Source organism: Nematostella vectensis, chromosome 8, assembly GCF_932526225.1.
Source record: "Nematostella vectensis chromosome 8, jaNemVect1.1, whole genome shotgun sequence".
Lineage (NCBI taxonomy): Eukaryota > Metazoa > Cnidaria > Anthozoa > Actiniaria > Edwardsiidae > Nematostella > Nematostella vectensis.
The window spans coordinates 11,752,901-11,779,434 of NC_064041.1; the positions used below are offsets into that span (position 1 = coordinate 11,752,901).

Here is a 26,534-nt window from a genome sequence, read left to right on the forward strand (position 1 = left end):
TCCTCTCTGGGGATCTATCTTTTGATTAAATCGCTTTTGAAAACGGGAATATTTTCCCGAGTTTACGCCTTCCTGTCCACACGCGATATGTGGGGATGGGGCCTAAGAGTACTAGGTGGAAGCATACATAAGCATAAATTACACTTGTGTATAACCTTGGAAATAAGGTGTTAGAGTTGTTGCGTAATAGTGAGGCTGGCTTTTAGAGTACAGGGTGTTAATGCTTGTGTCGGACGTTGGGTATCCGATGCTTAGTTGATATCGTACCTGACGGCAGCCATGTGGCAGTCATAGTGGACGACATTGAAGTGACTAACAGTGGAATAACCCTAAAATGTCAATAGAATCCCAAATGAGTTCATTCATTATTTCATTTTTAATGCACAACCGCGTTATACAATTAATAAAACCAATAAATAAAACAGTCACTTCATGGTGTGGGGTAGTTTATGGGACTTGGTCCCAAATAGCGTCATATTCAACATAGAGTCTACAATACTAAATAGACTAAAAGCACAAACACTAACAATACTACATTAGTCACGATATCTAGCTAGTTAGCAATCAATCAATTCACACTTGGGGCTTAAAATGTCCCACAGAAAAAGTACTGCAACGAGGCCCCAAGAAATACCTGCGTTTTCCGTTGCTTGTTCTCAAAGTCCTCCAGGATGCATCGCTTGGTGAAAGTGTAGATACCTAGGACCTTATTTCAAGAGGCAGAACGACACGTCAGCAAAAATCCAGCTATAAAAACATTTAACCAAAAATGAAAATATATGGGCACGTAGCGGTAGCTATTGAGAAAGATTAGGCGTTAGAATATTTTACATGCAACACTTTTATACACCTATTTCAAATGAGGTTGCATTAGTGTCGTAACCCGCGGTGCTTCATGGGTAGCGTAAAAAAGGCTGAATCCGACATGACGGAAAAACCTGGAAAACGAGCAATTCGAGATGGAGAGAGAAGACACAATTTCTTCAGTGGCTATAGGTTCTTTGTATTACGGACTGATTTTTAAAACAAAAATAACGTGAGGCCGAAGTGCACATAACCAGATTTTGGCTTTTTAAGATATTTTTTCCTGATCATCATTGCCCTGTGTATCAGCTCAGGGACGAAAAGCTCAAATTTCAATGACGTTTTACAAAAAGTCGCATCAATTTTAAAAAAGTCGCACTTGATATTTTGTTTGCTATAAGTTACTAAGTACTCAGAGAAATTTTCCGCCTTATTCGAGGTGAAATGGGCTTATTTAAAGCGTTACGTCATGTTTTTCCGTCATGTCGCTGAATCCTTGTTTCTGAAAGCTATGTCATTATTTATAAGAATATAAACAAGAATTCTACAGCCTTTGAAACCTGTACTTGTATTTTATTTCCGCTTATGTTTTTATTTTCTTGATACCCATGAAGCACTGCGGGTTACGATACAATGATTCTCCGAGCGCAACGCTTATTTGAAATAGGTGTATATAACTCCCTAAAAATACAATTACAAGTTGTGAATCGTAAAACTTCTTTAGCTCACACAGTAGATAGGGACACAGATCTATAGAGAGTTTACACGGTCAGATTTCGGAAAAAAAGGAATAAGACCCCCCCTTTTTCTAATTGTCAATTTTGCCATTTATCGGCACGGGACATATTGCCTAAAAAAACTCGAAGCCTCATGCAGCCGCTTTACAACTTATGTCAGACCAAGGATCACAGCTAAGATCGAAATTGTTTATGCCTAAAAAACTCGATGCTTGAATTTTTAAACGAAAAGATATATATTAATTCAATACGTAAGTGGGTATAAAATAACTTTCTTATCGCTAAATCTACCAGAGGCAGCCGCCATACAACTAATGTCAGAGCAAGGAACACAGCTAAGATCGAAATTGTTGGCTTTGGGGAGGGAGGAAAACCAGAGAAAAACCCTCAGAGCAAAGGCGAGACCAACTAACTCAACTCACGTCGGGACCGGGAATCGAACCCGGAACCCAGTGGTGAGAGGCACAGGCACTACAGAGCGACCGGGAAACCTGTGGTGAGAAGCACAGGCACTACAGAGGGACCGGGAAACCTGTGGTGAGAAGCACAGGCACTACAGAGCGACCGGGAAACCTGTGGTGAGAAGCACAGGCACTACAGAGCGACCGTGAAACCTGTGGTGAGAAGCACAGGCACTACAGAGCGACCGGGAAACATGTGATGAGAAGCACAGACACTACAGAGCGACCGGGAAACCTGTGGTGAGAAGCGCAGGCACTACAGAGCGACCGGGAAACATGTGGTGAGAAGCGCAGGCACTACAGAGCGACCGGGAAACATGTGGTGAGAAGCACAGGCACTACAGAGCGACCGGGAAACCTGTGGTGAGAGGCACAGGCACTACAGAGCGACCGGGAAACCTGTGGTGAGAGGCACAGGCACTACAGAGCGACCGGGAAACCTGTGGTGAGAGGCACAGGCACTACAGAGCGACCGGGAAACATGTGGTGAGAAGCACAGGCACTACAGAGCGACCGGGAAACCTGTAGTGAGAAGCGCAGGCACTACAGAGCGACCGGGAAACCTGTGGTGAGAAGCACAGGCACTACAGAGCGACCGGGAAACGAGAGGCACAGGCACTACAGAGCGACCGGGAAACCTGTGGTGAGAAGCACAGGCGCTACAGAGCGACCAGGAAACCTGTGGTGAGAAGCACAGGCGCTACAGAGCGACCGGGAAACCTGTGGTGAGAAGCACAGGCACTACAGAGCGACCGGGAAACCTGTGGTGAGAAGCACAGGCACTACAGAGCGACGCTCTGCCAACTGCGCCATCTGGACCCCCTTTTCTTTTATACCAGAAGCTCGCCTAAGGGGAATATGCCACAGACGGTGATCAATATGCCCACCTTCTGAGGGTGGTACTTGTAGCCCTCACGGCAGATGCAGCAGACGAGCCCGGTCTCCTCTGATAGGTCTTCCATCTCACGCATGAGGCTAGAGGGTTTGGCGACAATCTTACCTCCAGACATGGTCTACAAAATTTACAAACGTATGAGAAACAAATACATTTGGATTTGGGGATTCAGGTGTCAAACAATATTTCCTGCATAAAGGCTCGATGAAACTATGGGCGCGTTTTTTTACTCGTGATTCCGGAATGAGAATGATAAGAATAGAAAAAGCGCGCGTTCGTTTATCCCGCGGCCCCATTCCGGAATGGAATGAAGGCTATCCACCCATTCTGCTACCTGTAGTAGAATGATTCGAATGCCATTCTGAACATTCTCTACCAACCATTCCCATTCCAGAATGATAGGAAAAAACGCGTTCTAAAGATGTTATAATCGTCCAAGTCATATAGCTGTAGTCGTCGCTTCTGGTGAGCATTGATTGTCCCATTTGTGTTGTCTTTTAATTGACTGATTTTATGGAAACCAAATTGCTATGAACCGCTATTGCTCTTTAGCAATATCCCAACATCTTTTGTTGAAATCAAAAATTCTGAAGAGAAGACCTACGGAAATTGATTATGGTTTGAGAAAAAGAGTAAACAGATCTCTGTACCTGCATGCCTAGCGCCCCTAGCTGTTTCTCCCTCATCGCCATTGCCAGCCTTTTCTTCTCTGTCCTTGTTTGACGACGAACTTCATTCACCTGAAAACAGTGGGCATCATTATCTGCTCAATGCTTACATTTGCTTTCTGTATAAACCCTATGCCTATTGTCCAGCCCAGAGCTGTCCTATTTATTCCAAACCAGTTTTTACATCTACCAATAAAGCCTAGCCCTGTTGTACAATGGTAAACCCAGAGCTGTTTTTTATTGCAAACCAGTCTTACCTTCCGTGTCTTCACATCTATCAACAGTCTTTCCCTGTCCTTCGTGATTAAATACCCAGACCCCTGTGCACATTCGCCAACCATTTGGTTGATTCAATTTTTGCTTCAAGCAGATTCTCAGAAAGTGTCCTAACGTCCTAACTTTTTATTCCAGCCCTTTTCTCCCTCGTGGCGAAATGTGTTAATATTCTTGTTATACTTTAAGAATAGTCTCAGCATGCGCCCTAACTATCTCAGCCCTCCCCTCCATTTCCCCTCTTCCCCCTGTCCGACAGATTCCTGGAGTACATTTCCTTTTTCCAAAGGTAAATTTTCACGTAATATTAAAGTTCTCCAGGAAGCCTCATAGCTTACGAAACCAAGCCCCATGTAGCTAAAAGCCAGTTAGACTGGGTCCGGAAATGCCTTACCTTTTTCCCAACATGTGGGTTTTCTCGTAAGCTAAAAGCCAGTTAGATTGGATCCGGAAATGCCTTAACTTTTTCCCAACCTGTTGGTTTTGTCGTAAGCTAAAAGCCAGTTAGACTGGGTCCGGAAATGCCTTACCTTTTTCCCAACCTGTGGATTTTCTCGTAAGCTAAAAGCCAGTTGGACTTGGTCCGGAAATGCCTTTCCTTTTTCCGAACCTTGGTTTTCTCGTAAGCTAAAAGCCAGTTAGACTGGATCCGGAAATGCCTTACCTTTTTCCCAACCTGTGGGCTTTCTCGTAATGCTTCAAGCAGGTTTTCAGCAAGGGATCCCACCATCTCTTCAGATGACACTTGCTCCAGACGATGAATGACGGGAATGCTTGTCTCGCCCACAATGGACTGCACAATTCGACAAGTAGAATACAGTTAAGAAAGTGAGTGAGTAATGACTTTTGTGTGTATCCAGTAAAAGCTTGGATCTAGATAGGCCTAGTGACCTATTTTCCGGAGCCCAGGAATTAGCTTTAGAATTTTTACAGTTTTATGACTTTTGTGTGTATTTAGAAAGTTTGGATCTAGATAGGTCTAGTGGCCTATTTTCTGGAGCCCAGTAATGGCTTAAGAATTTTCCTGCAACTTGAAATGCAATTTTTGTTGCGTTGCATAAAACGTTTCTACTGTTCGCAACATTTTGAGAGAAATTGCCCTGTGTACAATGCCCCTGCAACTCGCAATCTTGTCTCATTCATCATCGTTGAATTGCAAGTTGCAGGACTCATGTAACATGGCCTTAAAGAAGGCCAATCACGCCGCCATTTTATGCTCCCGCTCAATGCCGAGTAACAAGAATCCATTTCCATCGGCTAATTCAAGCAAGAAACTGAGAAACTCAAAATCAGATATCACTAAAACAGTACAAGACTTCAATTGTGGATGGTTTCCTTGCAAATGAACAGCTGTATATTCAATTGTAAACAAAACGGAAGAGAAGTTGATCGACATTCTTTAAATTATGGCGTGGATTTATAAGAACTAACCTGTGTATGAGGATCTCCTCTGCACAGACCAGATAGAAGACGCAGAACATAAGGTAGCGAGGGGCGCGCTAGGAACTCTTTCCACGCATCCACCTCGGATAGGTTCGCTTTGCTGTTGAGCAAAAAAACAGGATGTAAAAGGAAATATGGGAATGTTGACAACAGGGCAACAAGGAATAAGGATAAGGACAACTTATTTTGAAAACTTTTATTTCGATTTGTTGAATAACTTATTTCTCATAAGGTGTTGATTTTAAAAACTTTTATTTTGATTTGTTGAATAACTTATTTCTCATAAGGTGTTGATTTTAAAAACTTTAACAGAGCTCAAAGCTCGTCACGAGAAAGTGTGCAACCAGTTTTAAAATTCTAGTCGCAAGGCTCTTTCAGATACCAATTCCGTATATTTCTCCTGTGCAATAGAGAAGCCATTTCACAGTAAAGTCTTTTCAGTTCACTATACAACAATCATAGCATCAGAAAATAATTTGTTACAGGTGCATTTTGAAAATCCAGTCGCAAATGCGACAATTTCGTCACGAACTTTGAGCTTTGTTTACTCTTGTAGTGATTTATGTCCCAAAAAGTCCCCCCCCTCCCCCCCTTGAGATTGAGCACTCTAGACATGGGCCTGCAGGGCATCGCAAAATAGGCAACCAAAGCACGCGGAGGACCGGTTGAGGCACACACTTTGTGGACAGTGCCCTCACCTGATTGGCTTTTGTGGACAGTGCCCTCACCTGATTGGCTTTTGTGGACAGTGCCCTCACCTGATTGGCTTTTGTGGACAGTGCCCTCACCTGATTGGCTTTTGTGGACAGTGCCCTCACCTGATTGGCTTTTGTGGACAGTGCCCTCACCTGATTGGCTTTTGTGGACAGTGCCCTCACCTGATTGGCTTTTGTGGACAGTGCCCTCACCTGATTGGCTTTTGCGGACAGTGCCCTCACCTGATTGGCTTTTGTGGACAGTGCCCTCACCTGATTGGCTTTTGTGGACAGTGCCCTCACCTGATTGGCTTTTGTGGACAGTGCCCTCACCTGATTGGCTTTTGTGGACAGTGCCCTCACCTGATTGGCTTTTGTGGACAGTGCCCTCACCTGATTGGCTTTTGCGGACAGTGCCCTCACCTGATTGGCTTTTGTGGACAGTGCCCTCACCTGATTGGCTTTTGTGGACAGTGCCCTCACCTGATCGGCTTTTGTGGACAGTGCCCTCACCTGATTGCCTTTTGTGGACAGTGCCCTCACCTGATTGCCTTTTGTGGACAGTGCCCTTACCTGATTGGCTTTTGTGGACAGTGCCCTTACCTGATTGGCTTTTGTGGACAGTGCCCTTACCTGATTGGCTTTTGTGGACAGTGCCCTCACCTGATTGCCTTTTGTGGACAGTGCCCTTACCTGATTGGCTTTTGTGGACAGTGCCCTCACCTGATTGGCTTTTGTGGACAGTGCCCTCACCTGATTGGCTTTTGTGGAGTGTAAGTGTGCAGGTATTTGATGGCCTTCTCCACGATACTGTTCGTGATGATCATTTCCTTCAGCCTCAGTCCGCTGTGATTGTTCTGAAAACAAACACAAGGCATTTTATTCCATTTCCTCTTTGGGAGAAGTAGTGTGTAAACTGCACATTGTTAGTCTTACCTCTATTCCTCCAGCGATGTTACAAAAGCAATCGATAAACAGGGTCTCGTCCGTGGATCGCTCAACATCAAACCTACAGACAAGACACCGAAAAGCTAGTTTAACAAAAACATTTTACTCAGTGTCGCAATATACTACATTAATGCATTCCACACGGACATACCCGTAGGAAAATTTATGCAGTACGGGCTCAAGGACAACTCCAAAAAGATGCATTTTATTTTGAGGAAGAAAAAAACAGGCCGCTGGGGGTCTTGTTACTCCGCGGTTTCATTGCGCGTCGTTCGAAAGGTCGTAAGCGCGCAGGGAAAGAGCTCGCTTGAGAAGGGAAACCAAGGCAAATACATCCAGTTGAAGAAGGAATAAGTAGCTTATCCGGCACTAAAAAGCATTGGACATCACTTTGGAGTAAAGTTGTCCTATAGCCCGTGGTAAAGGCACGTCACATTAATGCATTCCACACTGTCATGCCCTTTGGGTTATTTATATATTACTTGACAATGACATAATTCTAGATGTTAAACAAGGACCCGCACTATAAAAGGGCTTAGCTCCGCCCTCTTTCGCCTGAACAAAATTGAAAATTCAAGAAGATAACACACCGTAACATTGGGTCGGTAGTGCGACTTTTTAGTTGTGTTATCGTTAATAATTTGAACTATTTTTTACTGCACATTCCTGCTCTTTTGGTGGGTTATTCATGTTAGAAGCTTAAAGAAAATAAACCGAGCAAACGGGAAGAAAAGCGCTTCAAAAGTTGAGTTTGAGTTTCGCTCCTAGTGGGCAAACAAGACACGCTCGACTGAACTCCGGAGCTTCGCACCGCGTAGCAGTTAACTGACACATGAGCCTTTTGTGGACCTGGTCCAGGCCCTTTTATAGTGCGGGTCCTTGTTTAAGGCAGGTTACATTTAATGTAGCTAGCGCTGCGTCATGACATACTTGTTGAAGTCCAGGTAGGGAAGGAAGTGAACTATAAGTGTCTTCATGTTCTTCTCGTCACCGAACGTCAGGAATGGGATAATTCGCATCATTGCTTGAAGCACGTTTGTGTTCGATCGCTGTAGAGAACAGCAAAGAACAATAAGCACGACATAACACTGGATTTAAGTGGCAATTGCACAAAATGCTAAACGAGTATAATGCGGAGGGAGGGGAGGGGGAGGCAAAACATCAGAGACAACTTATATTATTTTAGACACGAGTGGCGTTTGTATATTTTAATACGAGCGACGAGGTCGTAGGAAAACAAAGCATGCAGTTCTTGTACACTTTTTACTGCAAATGGACTGGTTATTTATTCGAGTAGTCGAGAGAAGTAGGGTTACCACAAATGCACTGGTAACTAGAAGGGTGTCTTACCACAAAGGGACTAGTGACAAGTAACGGTTATTATCACAAATGGACTTGTGACTAGTTTCCCGTCTTACCACATATGGACTGGTGAGTAGTGACACGTCTCACCACAAATGGACTGGTGACTAGTAGCGTGTCTTACCACAAATGGATTTGTGATCTTGTCGAGTAGCGTGTCTTACCACAATAAGACTGAAGATCTTGTCGAGTAGCGTGTCTTACCATAAGTGGACTGGTGATCTTGTCGAGTAGCGTGTCTTACCATAAATGGACTGGTGAATAGTAGCGTGTCTTACCACAAATGGACTGGTGATCTTGTCGAGTAGCGTTTCTTACCACAAATGGACTGGTGATCTTGTCGGGTAGCGTGTCTTACCATAAACGGACTGGTGATCTTGTCGAGTTGTGTGCCTTACCACAAATGGACTGGTGACTAGTAGCGTGTCTTACCACAAATGGACTGGTGATCTTGTCGAGTAGCGTGCTTTACCAAAAATGGACTGGTGATCTTGTCGAGTTGCGTGTCTTACCACAAATGGACTGGTGACTAGTACCGTGTCTTACCACAAATGGACTGGTGACTAGTTCCCCGTCATACCACATATGGACTGGTGACTAGTTCCCCCGTCTTACCACATATGGACTGGCGACTAGTTCCCCGTCTTACCACATATGGACTGGTGAGTAGTGACACGTCTCACCACAAATGGACTGGTGACTAGTAGCGTGTCTTACCACAAATGGACTGGTGATCTTGTCGAGTAGCGTGTCTTACCACAAATAGACTGGTGATCATGTCGAGTACCGTGTCTTACCACAAATGGACTGGTGATCATGTCGAGTACCGTGTCTTACCACAAATGGACTGGGGATCTTGTCGAGTAGCGTGCTTTACCACAAATGGACTGGTGATCATGTCGAGTACCGTGTCTTACCACAAATGGACTGGTGATCCTGTCGAGAAGCGTGTCGAGCTGGGAGCTGTCCTGTTGAGTCTGGGTGCGGGTGGGTTCGGCTGAGCTGGTCGCTTCTTGCAGGATGGTCTCCATGATACGTAGCACCTCCTCTGCGATGATGGCGCCGCCTACTCCGCTAGATTCCTGCTCCATCTGTAACGCCTGTGGAACAAATGCAAGGGTTACTCGACTATGCCTGCATAACTGAATAAAAATCACGGGTTGAGGACCTGTGCTGCATGCTAGCGGATGTCTCAAGCGGCAAGAAAAAAAAAATGTAAACAATAAAAGCCTTCTGTCCGCCCTCGACAAAGTTTGCCGGCAGGGGTATTCTCCTCTCTCTCTCTCTCTCTCATTATTATTATTATTTTTAAACTTTTGCTTACCTGGTTGAGCGTTCCCAGTAACACGTTCAAAGCGTTGAGTGACGGGTTGCACAAGTACTTCAGATTCACCTGCAAATGGAGATGGATTAAAATTAAATCAGCCGCTATTTTGTCTGCCTTTCAAAGTACCATGAGAGAAAAAGCATCGTTTTGTACAGGACCCGAAATGATCCCAGGACCCGAAATGATCCCCAAAAGTACTCCAACTGATCCTGGAACCCGAAACGATACCGAGGAGTCCCCGAAATCAACCCCAGGGAATTGCGGTAATGGACAAAGGGAAAGCAGAAGAAAGCACTTCCAATTCTTAAAGCATAATTAAGGGTTGACATCGAATTTATTTCTAAATAACATGACCGAAAAAAACTTAAATTCCAATACAATACTTCTATTTATTACATTGCCCCGGCGGTAAACCCATAAACAGAGTCCAAAACAAATACACAACTTTTAATTGCTAAAAGGAGTACAACATAAACATAGCACAGCCAAAGCACAGCCTTGCTGAGAACAACCAAACTTTTGACCTTCGAAACATTTGCAGTTACAACACATGACTCTGACACTATAAATCTCGTTTCCGGTAAACATCACCCCTAAAAATCTATATTCATTTGACAACCAAACGTGTTTTTCACCAGGAAATCCATGTTCACACGAGCGAATATTTACCGACAGCCGGTTTGGCCGAGAAGATGGAATGACAAAAGCACACTGAGTAATGCACTCGAACAACCCTTTTACTACCGTTGCAAAATATTAAGAGATGTGGCTTTTGTTGAAAGCAATATGTGAGTTTTGAATTTCCTTATGTAGTAGTGCGTACACCCCAATTGCTGACTCAACCAAGCTGTCGAAAGCTGTATTTGCAGTCGTATATAAAAATCTTAATACTATGGTTTTAGTTAATTCAAATTTCTGGATAGTAACAAAAATGACGCTAAAATGTTTCATATGTTTTTAAAACTGAAAGCCAATCCTTCCACATTCCTTTTGTTTGTCCATTACTGCAATTCCTTGGGGTTCATTTCGGAGACTTGGGGATCGTTTCGGGTCCCGGGATCAGTTGGGGTACTTTTGGGGATCATTTCGGGTCCTGGGATCATTTCAGGTCCTGTACAGATTCACTGATTTAGGCGAGCTATTGCGGTATAATCGACTTGGTAAATGGGATACATCTACTTTTTATTTCATAGATGGTTATTCGGAAATATTGTCACATAATTTTTCTTCCATGTCGAATGAAAACAATAACGAAGTTGTGGCTGTAACTCTTTCAATACTTCTGATCTTTGAAATCTTTGTTGTGGGTGAATGCACTTTGCATGAGTTTGCATAAAGTTAGGTGCGACTCAGAGGCCCAGCCGTAGCAGGCCACGTGAAATTGGGGAGGAGGGAGGGACACAATACAGAAACATTAAGAAAATATTGGGGGGTACACCCAGGCCCCTACTTGTCATTTCATTATATTTAAAAAAAATATATTCTAGGGGGGGGGGGCATGTCCTTAGTTCCCCCTCCTTGCTACGGCCCTGATATATGTTTTTCTGGTTTCCATGATGTTTTTCTTACCTTCAGTTTGACGCAGTAGCTCAGCAACTTCAGAATTACTTGCACTAGTTGTTTTCCACGAGACAGATCACGTATTCCACTCAGTCTGTAAGACAAGTAGATGTGAAAAAACCACCAGGTAAAAAAACCACAGGCTACTATATTCCAACGAAACAGTGATAGGTACAAAAGACAGGAAACTACATTCCAAAAACACAAGGCTGTGATTGGTACAAATGACGCGCTATTACATTCCAAAGACAAGATTGTGGAAGGTAAGCAAGACAGGCTACTACATTTAAACCACACAAGACTGTGGTACGTAAATCAGGCAAGCAACTTAATTCCAACGACACAAGTGAAGCAAAGAGGAGAGCTATTTTGATCATACGCAGTCGTACCTGGTGAGCATGGCTTCTAGTCCCCCGCAGACGGACATGACGGACGCCATCTTGTAAACCTCTTCGTTATCCACGTCTTCTTCTACAAAACAGAAGAAAATTGTTCAGGAAGTTTGCCACACTGTACGTCCAGGAGGTCTACATATCACATGGCTATAGTTAACCATTCATCGTGATTGTAACTTAATCACGTTAGAAACATAATGCGGTATTGTTAACGAAGTGATTGTAAGTAAAGTACTAACGGAAAGTACGGGAGATACGTTTCATGCGCGAGATTATCGTTTGGGAAAGGAAAATCACAACACAAATGTCAATCGAGAAATTTCGAGTTTGGCACTCTTTTCCTCACTCTATGATTGTCCCATTATTTTTGTCGCATTTTTATAGACATGGAAGAACAGTGCATAAGTGTTTCGACAAGATGATCACCCCCAATGTGTCATCGCGCGCAGTATATATAAATATTTATAAAAATCCATACCATTGTTGTCATCCAGACTCTCCACAAACTCCTCAGTTGCATCACCAAGTAAACCTGGGGGATCAGAGAGAGTCAGTCAATCTTATGTCGGGATTGCCCTAATAGGAACAGCTTGTACACCTTGTAGGACACACACCTCTCATTCTGTATACAATCCGCATCGGTTCACCCTGAAACAAGATACAAGACAACGAATTACACAGGGGAAGGTGGATACAGTACTGCACAAAATAAAAATCAACAAAAATGAAATAATACAGTTTCGATCCTAAGTTGGGTTCCGTCATCAGACATCAGTTGTATGGCGGCTCATTGAGCCGCCTTCCTGTGCCTTTAGCTTGATCACAATCTTACAAGGGTGATTCAATTCATTTAATTTGAATAGTGGACTTGCGCTAAGAGATCACGTGACATTTTGAATGGCAAATTCAAGCCAAAACTGACACAGAAATGACCGCGCCCGTCACGCCAGATAACGACAAAAAAAATAAAATCTTTAAATTAAACTAAATTTTTTCTTGAAAAAAAAAAAAAACAATTCTGGCTTTTTTCGTAATTGCTAAATAACTTGCTTTTTGCTGCTGTTATTTTGGCCCTAAAAGCCGGAGCGAACGCTAGTTTGCCACCCAAAAAGTCACGTGATCTCTTAGCGCAAGTCTCCTATTTAATCATCATTTTTGTGCAACACAAATGCTGGGAAAAATCGGATGGAATAATAATTGACATTACATCTCCACCCCTTCACCTCCCCCTCCCCCATTTATCCGCCCCGTGACGGGGTAACGCACCTCGCCCTCTGGGCACCAGATTTTCTTGTACACGTCCTTCACAGGGTGATCTAAGCTAATGATCTTGTTATTGACAAGCAGCTGAAAGGAGACAAATCAAAGATGAGCACGTTACAGACAAGTGATATATGTGCCGTTGGTTGAGATAACTGCTTACCTCCATTCCACTGTCATCTTCCAGAAGTGCTACCAATTCGCAATCTAGAAAACAAAATAGCATTTAATAAATGCTTAACCAAACATATTGTACTGAACAAACTCGTGCGAATTGATTTGTATAATAGGGGACGCTAAGAGATCACGTGACCTTTCTGGGTGGCAAATTCAAAACAAAATAATAAAAAAAAGAGTTAGAAATAACTGCGCCAGTCACACCAGAGAACTACAAAAAAATAAAATCTTAAAATGAAAGTAAATCCTTTTGGAAAAAAAATTCTGGCTTTTTTCGTAAGCCTTGAATTAGTTGCTTTTTGTTGCTGTTATTTTGCCGCTAAAAGACTGAGCGCGCGCTTGTTTGCCACCCAAACAGTCAGGTGATCTCTTAGCGAAAGTCCCATATTGATTTGAATAACCGACTTGAGAAAGGGGTGAATGAATGAGGTCAATCAGCAATACACCCCTATAGGGAAGAACTCACTTGTCACGAATTTCATTTTTTAATAGCTTCAGAGATTAAATCACCAAGTTGTCTTATACCGCATTCACTCCAGCACTTAAATCAGTTTAAAGGTGGTTGAATTAAACTGGTTTAAATCTCAACCCCTCAAGAGTGGGCAGAACCAAAAACAAAACTGAAAAGACTGTGCTGTACGTGTTACTAAGTGATATTTAAATAGCTAACTAGCTAAATTGTAGCTAGTAAGAATTCAACAGAATTAGAAACTTGGCAAGTCATGGGGCAAAAAACCTTGTTTAACTAAACATGGTTTGGTGTGAAAACAGCATTAGATATCAAAATATTTTTCAGTTATTCAATCAAATAACTAAAATCGATGTGTGATGCTGTACCTGTGCAAATTTTGTTCTTCACGTCTCGCATTAAGGGCCCCAAGCCAGGCTCGTTAGAACTGTACAGATAAGAAGAAAACGTTTCACTTAACAATATTAATCAATGCAAAACAGGAGCAAAAAATGGCAAAGTTGTTGTGTTAGCTTATAATCGCGTAATTTTTTGCATAGAAGTTCCTTGTGTAATATAAACCCAAAAAAAACTTTTGGTAGATAATCCGTTCTTGAGATATTGCAAATTGTGGATTTGTCTAAAATTGCCCAATTTGTGCGAAATTGCTACTTTTTTTCCTGATTTATGGCAACTTGGATAAATTATATCTCAAGAAGGAATCATCTACCAAAAAGTACCAAAGCTTATTTTGTTTTATATTACCCAAGGAACCTCTAGGGAAATTATCAACAAAATATAAGCACAACCTTCAATTTGAATTTTGCCATTGTTTGCTCCTCTCTCAATGCAATATATAGCAAGTCCTAGTTGACCATGTCTTACCTACACGTATTTTCGTGCATACAATCTTGAAGAATAAGAGGCCCTTTTAAGTTTCCCTCCTATTAGCCACACGGGTAGCCCCGTTATAGTACACACAACCATTTAAAAATTTACTGTAAGTTGTGCACCCTTCTTACTTATCCAGGTAGCTTATATACAGCCCTGAAGAAGTGCTTATAATTGCGCTCCTTTCACTACCTGTGCAAGTAGCCCTGTAAAACAACCTTAAGAAATTCCTTTGAAGTGGTGCCCCTTACCTATACGGGTTGCCCTGTAAATAACCTTGAAGAAGAACTTATAATTTCGCCCCTTACCTATACGAGTTACCCTGTAAATAACCTTGAAGAAGAAATTTAATTACGCCCATTCCCTTAGTTATAAAGGTGGCCCTGTATTGAACCTTGAGTCCCTTCCCATACCTATCCAGATAGCCCTGTGTGCAACATGGAAGTTGTCCTTATACTTGGCAGCTCTTACCTTACAGCCTACCCAGAAACATCCAGGAAGAAGTACTTATAATTCCCTCCTTTCTTTAGCTATACGGGCTACCAAGAAACATCCAGGAAGTAATTATAATTGCCCACTTTAATTAGCCATACAGGCTGCCCTGTAAATAACCTTGAAGAAATACCTATAATTGTTTTAATACCTATAAATGCTGCCCTGTAAATAACCACAAGGAAGTACTCATAATTTCGTCCCTTACCTATACGGGTTGCCCTGTAAATAACCACGAGGAAGTAGTACTCATAATTTCGTCCCTTACATATACCGGTTGCCCTGTAAATAACCACGTGGAAGTACTCATAATTTCGTCCCTTACCTATACCGGTTGCCCTGTGAATAACCACGTGGAAGTACTCATAATTTCGTCCCTTACCTATACGGGATGCCCTGTAAATAACCACGAGGAAGTACTCATAATTTCGTCCCTTACCTATACAGGTTGCCCTGTAAATAACCACGGGCAAGTACTCATAATTTCGTCCCTTACCTATACAGGTTACCTTGTAAATAACCACGAGGAAGTACTCATAATATCGTCCCTTACCTATACGGGTTGCCCTGTAAATAACCACGAGGAAGTAGTACTCATAATTCCGTCCCTTACATATACCGGTTGCCCTGTAAATAACCACGTGGAAGTACTCATAATTTCGTCCCTTACCTATACCGGTTGCCCTGTGAATAACCACGTGGAAGTACTCATAATTTCGTCCCTTACCTATACGGGATGCCCTGTAAATAACCACGAGGAAGTACTCATAATTTCGTCCCTTACCTATACAGGTTGCCCTGTAAATAACCACGAGGAAGTAATCATAATATCGTCCCTTACCTATACGGGTTGCCCTGTAAATAACCACGAGGAAGTACTCATAATATCGTCCCTTACCTATACGGGTTGTCCTGTAAATAACCACGAGGAAGTACTCTTAATTTCGTCCCTTACCTATACCGGTTGCCCTGTAAATAACCACGAGGAAGTACTCATAATATCGTCTCTTACCTATACCGGTTGCCCTGTAAATAACCACGAGGAAGTACTCATAATTTCGTCCCTTACCTATACAGGTTGCCCTGTAAATAACCACGGGCAAGTACTCATAATTTCGTCCCTTACCTATACAGGTTACCTTGTAAATAACCACGAGGAAGTACTCATAATATCGTCCCTTACCTATACGGGTTGCCCTGTAAATAACGACGAGGAAGTACTCATAATATCGTCCCTTACCTATACGGGTTGCCCTGCATCCGACCCTGTAGAAAGTCCTCTTGTTGGGGGTCTTTTTCCAAACTCATGAAGAATTCACCAATGTCATTCTCCTCCTGTGGATTATAATACAAATTATTACATGATCTATACCTAGTAAATAACAATTTAAACTTGGGGAAAAGAGTGAAAACTCAATAACTTGTCTTTTTTTGGAAAATAACAAACAAGGTTCAGGTGATTATTGACCTTCAAGAAAACCCAGGCTGTAATACGGCGAACTGCCTCCGTATGTTATTTACAGGGCAATAGGGTATTTAACCCCTTACTTAAGGATTGAGGCCTAATTTAAGATTGTAGGGAACATAAGCAAAGGCGTTTCTGCACTACGGACAATAGCCGGAACGTGCTACTGCAAAAATTGCAGGGTTTTTATGTAATCATGAGCGAGGAAGAAGATATGTCTATTCCAAAGGATTGTGGCAAAACTTTACAGAAAAGGAGAATTTAGAGCTTGCGGTTAGCGTTCGTTGTCCTGAAACGTCTTTGCTTATCCCATACACGCGTAAGGGAATGAGTAGGCTCAGCAAACAACGTCTTGATAGAGAAATATCAATGTTCGCCACCCACTTTTCAAACTTTGGCTGTAACTTATATAAGAATTTGATTGCAAATTATTACGTCTGCAACAACCACGTGGTACAACCACGTTTAAGAAGTTATGATTGTTTCACTGTTAAAAATAATGAAGCTTTTGCCCACAGAATATACTTTGTTAATTTTCGGCAAACGGGAGCACGGCTATGGAGATTAGAGGACCTACTGGGTAAGTGGTGGGATGGAGGGTTTGGGGTGTTGGTTAAAACCGCATTGTCACCAGTTTACTTCAGGTCGATTACGTAACAATATCCGCTGATTTTAAACGGAAAACGAGAAAAACATTTCAAAATATTGAAAGCAGTGTGTTTATTGGAAGTTTCTTTGAGGATGTGATTGATAATTTAGAGCGGATTGCCTGTTTAATATCTCGGATTTTAATAGATTCTTTTGTCTTTTAACGGTTGAGGTTTCCGTCGGACCTCCGGAAGTAAACTGGTGACAATGCGGCTGTAATAACAATCTCACGTGGGGTAAAATTGTACTCACAGGATAGATCAGGTTGCAGAGCCTCTCAAAGATGAACACGGGAGTTCGCAAGTCATCCAGGCCATATCTAGAGAGGGAAAATAGACACTTCCTTATCCATAACATCAAACTAAACCCTTGATGAGACATAATGGTCTGATGAAGTTAACATCTCCCAAAAACTTCTTAGCAGGTTAATGCCTACCATGCCTTTTGCTGATGTGTGCGTTTTGTTTTTCATGAAGAATAAGCATGCAGTAAACTAAACAACTTGCGACATTTGCTAATAGTGCGTAGGAGATCTATGGATATAAAAGAATTTCAATAAAACTTGATATGTAGAAGGGTGAAACATGCATCACAATTCATAGCCCACAAAGCATCAATGCACCAGAGAGCGACTCTTTCAATAAAAACAGGCCATTTCTTGTCGATTCGTAAGCGCTAAATATCTTGCTTTTTGTTATTGCTATTTTTCCGCCGGAAAGTGCACCCGAATTTTCCACCCAAAAAGTCATGAGATTTCTTAGTGCAAGTCTATGAGGCGACCAAATCACTGGATTACCAAGCGGATTGTTAAAAGCGCAGTATTGTGACCCCTACCTGTTCAACGTCTCCACACATATAGCCATAAATGCACGCGTCTCTACCTCCGTACCTAAAACAAAGTCACCCAGTTACCCAGTCATACAGTGGTTATAAAGAAAGGCAACAATAGTCTACAGCGGTTAGGGTTCTTAACCTTTGTAAAGGAAGTTGTTAAAGCGTTGCCAAGAGAAGCCACACATATATGATGACAATGATGGTGATGATGATCGTTGGGCTGGTGATGATGATGATGGTGACCATGGTAGTGACGACAACGACGACGGCGACAACGACGACGACGATGGTGGTGGTGGTGATGATGGTTGTGGTGGTGGTGCGGTGGTGGAATAATGACTATAGGTGAATGATGATGATGATTATGATGATGATTTTGGTGGAATTACGACGATAGGTGATGGTGGTAATGGTGATAATAATTGTCACGTTGCATATCTCACCAGTTGTCATCTCCTCCAGTAGCTCAAGCAGAAGCTCCTGTGTCTCATCAATCAGTTTGGTGCGCTGTACAATCAATCTGTGTAACGACAAGTAAAGTCAACAAGGCAGCCAAGCCCCACAGCTAATGTTCTAAAGCCTAATTCTGTGTAGCGTGAGCTTCGTAGAGTTTCCCCTATGGCTACGCAAGACTGAGACGAGGTAATAATGCCCAAAGGTAAAGGGCGAGACAAGGGCGATAAAAAGGACTGGCCAACCCCTCGGGGTTCCCTTAACTCAAAACCCAAAGCATGTGCGGCCCAATAACTGCAAGCAAAACAAAACTTTTCCTACAGAACGAACAAAATTTCTCTAAAACGCAACAAAACAACCAGCTAGGCAGATTAGGTAAAAAAAAATTACAGAGCTGCTTGATCAAAAACAGCATTACCAGAATCTGTACAAACGCATGGGTCCTTCCAATTACAAGCAGCATGTTAACAAAAGGGAACAGTAAACTTTAAGGCACAAAGCTATCGGAGCTATAATAAAGCTGTGGCTTCTGGAAAGTCAAATCAAAGGTTGTTGGTAATTTTAGATTTCTGTACAAATGATTGAACCTATATTAAGTGAATGACGGGATGCTGGTGAGAGTTCTAATAGGGAGCTGTATAGTTAGAGGGGTTTCATTTACTTTCCTGGAGTTTCTTTTATTTATTTATATTTTAAGCAAAACCTCTGAAAAAAATGTGGGGGGGAGGGGAGATTAGATAAGCCCGTGAGTAATGTTACCTCCTCAGGGAGAGATAGCCATTCAGCACCGTCCCCACAAGTTTGCCCTTGAACTTCTGCTTAATACTGTCATGCTCGATAAACGAAGCCAACAGTTCTGAGGGAAATAGTATAGATAGTATTATAGCATTAGTTACTATATCATTTTGTCGATTTTGGTTAATAAGGTCTACGCATTTTTATTAATGTAACACGTTTTTTTTACTTTAAAACGATCTTGCAGAATCAAAAGACGAATGAATGACAGCACTCTATTGCATATTTAGAATCGCCAAATGGATATTGAACAAACTGAATCTATATGAAAAGAAATAATTATGACAGTTAGCCATTAAGAATGTACATCTATTCCAATTAAGGTTGCACCCGCGAATGTAATGGCTGAATCCTGGTCTCTATAAGCCGTTAAGAGGCACTTAAACAAGAATGCTAAAGCCTCCTTTTTATTTACACTTATTATTTATTTATTTATTTGATACACTACGGATTTTAGGCACTGCGGGTTATGACACATTCTTCGAGTTCGACTATTCGAGATTCTTCGAGCAACCTTGTTCGAAATAGGTGAATAAAGGGTACTTACGACAGGTTTTGATTTTAAAGAATCTCACCTGTGAGCATCTTGAGTGCGTATCCCTGTGACAAATCTGAGCTCAGTGTGTTCTGCTCAAGGTATGACAACCTCTCAATCTCCTGCAATACGAAAACCTTACCAATCATACTCTATTCTTTTTTCTTATTTTATTTTACCACTCTGCCACAAAGTACATTGCTGCAAACGTTACAATGAGATAATACAACGTGATACCAAAAGAGCCGAAACCATTAAAATTGAGCCTCAATAGTGTTAGTGATCAGATAATACACAATTTTTGGCTGAGGTTTTAGTGATATTTGGAATAATCAATGTCACAACAAGTGGAATGAGGCGAGTCCGAATGCCAGGGATATCACAGACAACTAGGAGGCATAGACCCACGAGGAATGCTAAGAAGATCCTATGTCATCCAACAACAAAACCTGATAATAACTGACAAAATCTCAGTTAAGAAGATGTTCCAAAACATGAATGTCCCCAACAACAAGGGCAAGGTTTTTACACAACCTCGAGAAAGGACCAGCGGGTCATTTCTCAAGGATCCTGGTAATTACTGCGTCTGTTAGCGTTTTGAGAGAGTTCTCGGGATACTTTTTCGGGTGCGGAAAAGCGTTTCTGCTAGAGGTTGCCTCCCGGTTGTTTACGGCCTCCCGCCCCAAACCCCCCTCCCCCCAAAATAATTAATAAAACCTTTAAAAGAAAAAGTCGACAACAACGCAGATTTATGTTTTTTAGAACGATATTTCTGCAGGCCAATACCTGCCTTCTTTAGGTTATAAATGAGTTACAATGGCATGTTAAATAATTAAACTAGACGAGTATGTAAACCATTGTATGTTACCTGTGTGATGAGCGTATGTAAACTATTGTATGTTACCTGTGTGATGAGCGCATATAACCGTTGTATGTTACCCGAGTGATGAGCGTGTATAACGATTGTATGTTACCTGAGTGATGAGCGTGTATAGCCGTTGTATGTTACCTGAGTGATGAGCTGTCCTATCTGCAGCAAGGCACCTTGCAGTGACAAGTAGAACTTCCAGTAGCTGGGCTGGATGAGACGCTGGTACAACTGGAAGTACTCCGAGGCATTCTCACCCGCTGAGCCAACCTCGTCCAGGAAACTGGCACAAAGAAAAGACAAAACCCCACACTATAGTGAGCGAGAGATTCTGGGAAATAAACATATGGCCTTGTCATTCTAAAAGACAGGACTCAAGGCTATAAAACCTTTACATGTCAACGCATCAACAACAAAAGCAAGATGTTATATCTTTACCTTGTTAGCAAGTCTAGCATGTGTTTCCGACGGTTGGGACCCTAGAGGAGAGAGGATGCCGTGTCATTGTCTCGGTAGATATAAATATGACAGGGTTTTTAAACTGTCTACTTTATATCGTCCAACAAGTATAAAACATATGAACAAAGGTGACATGAATTAGTTAGGACTTACAGACCTCTTGGTAAGATGAGAAGAATGTCAAAATTTGTATTGATATGACGGATTGTAGGTCATTTAAAGTTGGAGTTTTCTTTAAAAAGATGTCTCTTTCGGTCGCTATTTTGTCATTCAGTATACTAAATACCAAGAGTACGGAAAAACGCATTTCCGTCGGCTGATAAAGGAAAGCCACTTTATGTTTTTCGATTAAATGTGTCAAATGAAGTATTAAACTTTGTCTTCATATGTTTCTTTAAAAATTTGTTTACATTATTTGTCTTCAAATTTGAATAAAAACAAACAAAAAGATAGGATGACTAGAACTCTTTAAGTAAGAAAAGGCTTTGTCCTATAAGAAACCCACCTGGCAAAGCGACTCCACGATGGTGCACGCGATTTGCCGGGCCGCACGGCTTGATGGGGTGAACAGAGCCTGTCTCAGCCACCCCTCCTCGGGAATGTCTGCCTCTGAGGGTGACTGTCGCTTGGTGCGCTTCTTCCACTTGCGCACGAACTTCTCCATCAGATACCTGGAGCAAAGGGGTGTATTCTTTAGGGTGATAACTCTTGATATGCACATTGCGAAGTGTATATCTTTGTATGTCTGGAGACTATTGTTAAGGTAAGCGGGTCAAGTATTGCGGGTTACGAAGGACGAAACAAGAACGTGTTTTGTTTTCAGTTTATTACTAATATAAGGATTGACTTTCTTTGTTTAGATCAGCCTAAGCTGTTGAGGTCATAGGCTTTACCTTACCACCACTAGTCGAATTTTGACTTGACTGTCTTTCTAACGGTGTCAAAGTTATTGAATCTTGTCCACGAGTTCACAGAACAAACGAATACAAACAAACTGAAGGCTTGTATACAAATTGAGTGACTTTCTAAGAGCGCTGAGTTTATTTAAAGCTGGTCCACGAGTTGAACGACTTTCCAAAAGGCGTATAGCTAACTGAAAGCTTATGATACAGATGTGTTGTGAGAGATGCAGCGCCCATGAGCATTGCACACTCGAAAATGCCCTTGATAAAGCCTCGTTCCGAGGCTTCTCTCGGTCAGCTCTACTCAGTCGGATTAAAAATGGCGCTGATCACGTCTAATAGCATTCGGAAAATCAAAGGGTGGGGTCATAATAAAAGGTGGCCACGAAGCTTAGAGCAGGGGCGGTTCTAGAGACTGAAACGCAGGGTGGGATCCAAATAGTAATTCACTGACAACCAGTTTAGTTTAAATCGACATCGTTTGCTCTGGTAATAGGTCACTAGATCTATATTATCTTCCCAAATAATAACATTAAATTAACCGTCTTTTTAAAGAGACCATGACACGAAAAATATATAAGCTCTTATAACAAAATATAGCTATCGATGTTTGGTTTTAAAAATGCCTTTGCGCTTATTGAGTACAGGAATTTTTTATATTGGCTGACGTCAAGAGTTGTATATAGTATAATGTATATTGAGTTGTATATAGTATAATGTATATAAGAGTTGTATATTGTATAATGCCAAGAAATGCAAAGAAATGGCCATGTGCTTCCTTACTTATAATTCTACTGAGCTTGCTCCTATGCTCATAAATGGTTGTGTTATTGAGCGCGTGGATTGCTATAAGTTGCTTGGTGTCCACATCACCAGTGACTTCTCGTGGAATACTCACTGTGATGCTATCGTGAAGAAGGCCACCAAGCGTTTGTATGCAATCCGTGCGCTCAAGAAAAGCGGTCTATCATCAAACGACCTTATTCAAGTATACTGTAGTACAATGAGACCTGTGCTTGAATATGCCTCGCCTGTCTGGTCGGCATTGCCAGAGTACTTGGTAGAGTTAGTGGAATCGGTCCAAAAAAAAGTGCTGCGCATAGTGTTTCCAAACCTCTCTTACCATGAGGCATTATCACACGCTAGATTGGAAACACTATGCCAGCGTAGAGAAACGGCATGCATCGCTCTCGTGGCAAAGGCCAAACGCGGAGGCCCCCTTAAACGCTTAATTCCTATTCCTGTAGCAACGCACCATGGGTATGGTTTACGGTCCGGTACGGCGTCTGTTGTCCCCATCTGCGGCCGTACGAATAGGCTCAACAATTTCTGTACTTATCGTTATCAACAAGTTATGTAAATGTAAGAATGTATTATATATATACTGGCTGCCCTGTAATTCAACTTTCGCTGCAATAGGGTTAATAAACACATTATCTTTATCTATACACTTGATGGGGTTCCAGTGGAAATTCGCTTGCCATTGTAGATTTGTAAAGATGAGGACGAGCATATCTCTTGTATTTTTCCTCGCTTTTCTTTAACTTGGTAAAGAAAGATGATTACAATGTTCAAACAATAGATCCAAGAATAACTTTTTTCTATTACTAAGATGGGGGTTTAATCAAAACCTGAATTTAATGGAATGAAAAGACATCTCTGGAGTGTTTACCAGTTCGAGTCGATCGGTTCATTCAAGCAATTGAATTTCAACCGGATTATTTTGGCTTGTTTTGATCACTACGCTTCATTTTTACCGGTAAGGATGAATGGGTTGATTATTAGAATATGTAATATTGGATTGGATTTCATTTCAATGCATTTTTATTCGCAAACTGTGTTGTAGATATACGATTTCTCCCACGTGCGAATGCGAACGGTCATAAAACCAAGACGGGGCGAACAACTTCACTAAAGTTAGTAAACCCGCAAAAATACCAGTTCACCTTCAAACAGCACCACGGGGTGGAAAATGTTGGAAGAACCACACAAGACGGGCGAACAACTTCACTAAAGTTAGTAAACCCGCAAAAATACCAGTTCACCTTCAAACAGCACCACGGGGTGGAAAATGTTGGAAGAACCACATGCAATTGTTACAATCTGATTCACTGTTGAGCCTCAAAGTACAACAAATTGCCAAACGGAAAAAGCGAAATAGTTAGTTTTACCGCGCCGATTGACAACAGGATTCGATTTAGTCATTCAAGGACTGATATTTCTCTACAAAACAAACAGTCGAATTATCGACAATAATCAGTCCTTACAATCGGGAGGAAAGAAGGGTAAACCTAAAATTCGAATTTGTTCTAGAGACAAGAAAAGCACGGTGAAGGGTGCAAGTTTTCTTGTTTTCTTATCGCACCATACGCTTTGTTTTGCTAGTAAATGTAAATTTGTGCAGTTGTTGTGCATTCCCTTTCACATATACCAAGTCTTGATGGCAGTTTTTCTTTAAAAACATTAGAACTATTCAGGAATTATAATGCTAGTACCAGCATTTGTTTGTTTGTTTATTAAAAGAGAATTAAATACAATCGAGTTTTTTTTTGGCCGTTCACTCATTGATAAGTTTCAGTCCTCGCATCGTATCTACTTTTTAGATTCTAGATTTCCAGTCGTTTCTCTTTGAGATTGATATCTTGACGTTTTTTAATCTCTTTGTGTAGATGATTTATGTCTCGCTTCCCTTGCAATCTATAGGTTTCATTATTTATTGCGTTGTTTAGTGCGTAAAAAATGTTCTTCTAAGAGCGTGTTTCGTTCTTGTGACAATTCGCAATAAATTGAACAAAAAAAAATATAAACATTTTTTCTCTGTATTATTTCAAAGCATAGACGCTTTCAAAATATGCACTCTCCTTCGCAGAAATATAGATGGGTTACTTTTTGCCTTGTAATATCGTTTCGCGATTATTTACAGCGTATATCTTATTGCTTTGATCGCCTGCTATAATTAAAGTTATCTCTCACATGAACAGGTGCATGGACACGCGCCTGTAGAGACGCCTGATTTTTTTAAATGTTTGTTTGAATCGGACAAATAAAAGTCAAATAATATTGATGACTGTTCTATTGATGGCTTATTGATAGTCGTTAATTATGTTAATAGCACTAATGAATTTCGTTTTTTTCTAACAAATTGAAAATTTAGTCAGTTCTTTGAGAGGAAAATGATCCCATCGCTTCTTTTAAGCAACCGTTGTCCATCCTCATTGATGCTCGACAGTTCTTCAATGAGACTTAAGATCTCGTGAACATTCTCCGTTAAGGCACGGAATCCTTTCACTTGGGTCATGAAATCAAGAACTAAATTCCCCTCTACTGAACTCTCATCCAAGACTTCAGTAACATCAAGGGAATATTCTTGCATGTGGAGATCCACCTTCAATCCTCGTTTCTTGGCGATCTGCGTGATTTCTTGTGCGTATGAGTCAAATCGAGGGTCATTACTTACTTGTTTCACCGGAACCGACCTGCCAATGACTGCGTTAAGAATACGATCACACCCCTCAACAATACAAAGCAAGGTACCATTCTCATGTAAAAGCTTTTCGAAACAAAAACTAAGGGCTTCGCTGGGATCAGCGTAATAGATGCTATGGATAAAATGCACAATGTCGAATTGTTTTTCTTGTGGCTCATTCTGCATTTGTTCTTGTTTGTACTCTTGAAATGTCTGTTGTTTAACAGTGGAAGCGACTTGTTCACCTGTTTTGTCGAGAAAGGCTTTGTACTCACTAACCGACTCCTCGCTGGGATCTATTGCACAAGTGAATATCTTGGTGCTCTTCTGTGTCTTGTGTTTACGTAGCTCATCTTGGATTACGTTAACGATGTAGCGATCCATTGAACCATCTCCACATCCAACGCTCAAAATATTCAATTCCGCTCTGTTTTCATCTCGATGAATCATCTTTCTCACAACACTTGGAAGATGCTTGCTTATGAGTTCTCGATCTTTGACACCTTCGTCGCTTTTTCTTAGAAATGCTTCTAAGCTTTTCTTGTAATACTCTCTGTCTTTGAGAATCGAGGATGCCATGTTAAACAACAGTTTCTTCAAAACGAGCTAACTATTATGAAGCAGAGAGACAAGCAGTCCAATATTATTCAGCTAGCTTTTCCACAGATCAGCAATATTGGACTGCTTGTCTGACAAGTGTAAGCAAGCGTAAATGCATATTGTTGAAGACTCTAGTAACGAATTGAGGACCCCTAACGGAACGGTTCGTGTCAAACGAAACAATCAATGACGGCACATTGCTCTATTTGCTTATGTTGCCCACCCCCTCCCCCATAATTTCAGAGAAGTTTGATTATAGAATAATGCAGTGCAACACGTGATCACGGTTCTGTAAAGTAGGCCAATAAGGACGCAAGAAAAGTACAAGCTGATTGGCATGAACTTCAGTAACCAGAGATGAGTGCTTACCAGGGCATGCACTTCATGGGTGAACTAAGCCCTATCTACACTAACAATTGTTAGTTGACAACTATATTTGTTGGCATCTACACTAGTAACTTTTCATGTGTGACAATTTTTAATTGCAGAGAAAAAGCAAACCTGCTAGCTTTTGGACAACTATAGTTAAAACATAAAAAGTGCCGATTTTGCTCCATCTACCGACTTTTCTCTATCTACGCTACGCGCCTCGTGACTCCACACATTTTGATCATGAGGTGACGGATTCTTCTACTCTGCATAGATTGTATGCACATGCACAAACAATGCAAAA

The 26,534-nt window shown here is 41.5% G+C and overlaps 2 protein-coding genes across 2 annotated transcripts in view; both read right to left on the bottom strand.

The window, feature by feature from the left end:
* Positions 1-26,534, bottom strand: part of LOC5515332 (E3 ubiquitin-protein ligase UBR4) — a 99,576-nt gene that overhangs the window by 5,795 nt on the left and 67,247 nt on the right. Inside the window, exons 75-101 of the mRNA XM_048731809.1 lie at positions 21,399-21,564; positions 20,873-20,913; positions 20,576-20,717; positions 19,607-19,688; positions 18,996-19,092; positions 18,227-18,303; positions 17,784-17,838; positions 17,202-17,268; positions 16,077-16,171; positions 13,843-13,901; positions 12,992-13,035; positions 12,835-12,915; positions 12,183-12,216; positions 12,047-12,100; positions 11,563-11,644; positions 11,183-11,267; positions 9,611-9,679; positions 9,204-9,386; positions 7,855-7,973; positions 6,913-6,985; positions 6,730-6,833; positions 5,270-5,381; positions 4,503-4,631; positions 3,548-3,637; positions 2,890-3,015; positions 635-706; positions 268-329 (exon numbers count right to left, since the gene is read on the bottom strand). Of these exons, the coding sequence (XP_048587766.1) occupies positions 268-329; positions 635-706; positions 2,890-3,015; positions 3,548-3,637; positions 4,503-4,631; positions 5,270-5,381; positions 6,730-6,833; positions 6,913-6,985; positions 7,855-7,973; positions 9,204-9,386; positions 9,611-9,679; positions 11,183-11,267; positions 11,563-11,644; positions 12,047-12,100; positions 12,183-12,216; positions 12,835-12,915; positions 12,992-13,035; positions 13,843-13,901; positions 16,077-16,171; positions 17,202-17,268; positions 17,784-17,838; positions 18,227-18,303; positions 18,996-19,092; positions 19,607-19,688; positions 20,576-20,717; positions 20,873-20,913; positions 21,399-21,564 (2,400 nt within the window). The remainder of the gene's footprint in view (positions 1-267; positions 330-634; positions 707-2,889; positions 3,016-3,547; positions 3,638-4,502; positions 4,632-5,269; positions 5,382-6,729; positions 6,834-6,912; positions 6,986-7,854; positions 7,974-9,203; positions 9,387-9,610; positions 9,680-11,182; positions 11,268-11,562; positions 11,645-12,046; positions 12,101-12,182; positions 12,217-12,834; positions 12,916-12,991; positions 13,036-13,842; positions 13,902-16,076; positions 16,172-17,201; positions 17,269-17,783; positions 17,839-18,226; positions 18,304-18,995; positions 19,093-19,606; positions 19,689-20,575; positions 20,718-20,872; positions 20,914-21,398; positions 21,565-26,534) is intronic.
* On the bottom strand, positions 24,599-26,517 carry LOC116619812 (histamine N-methyltransferase). Its single transcript, XM_032385013.2, has one exon. The coding sequence runs from the start codon at positions 25,838-25,840 to the stop codon at positions 24,950-24,952; it is 891 nt and encodes a 296-aa protein (XP_032240904.2). The 5' UTR covers positions 25,841-26,517; the 3' UTR covers positions 24,599-24,949.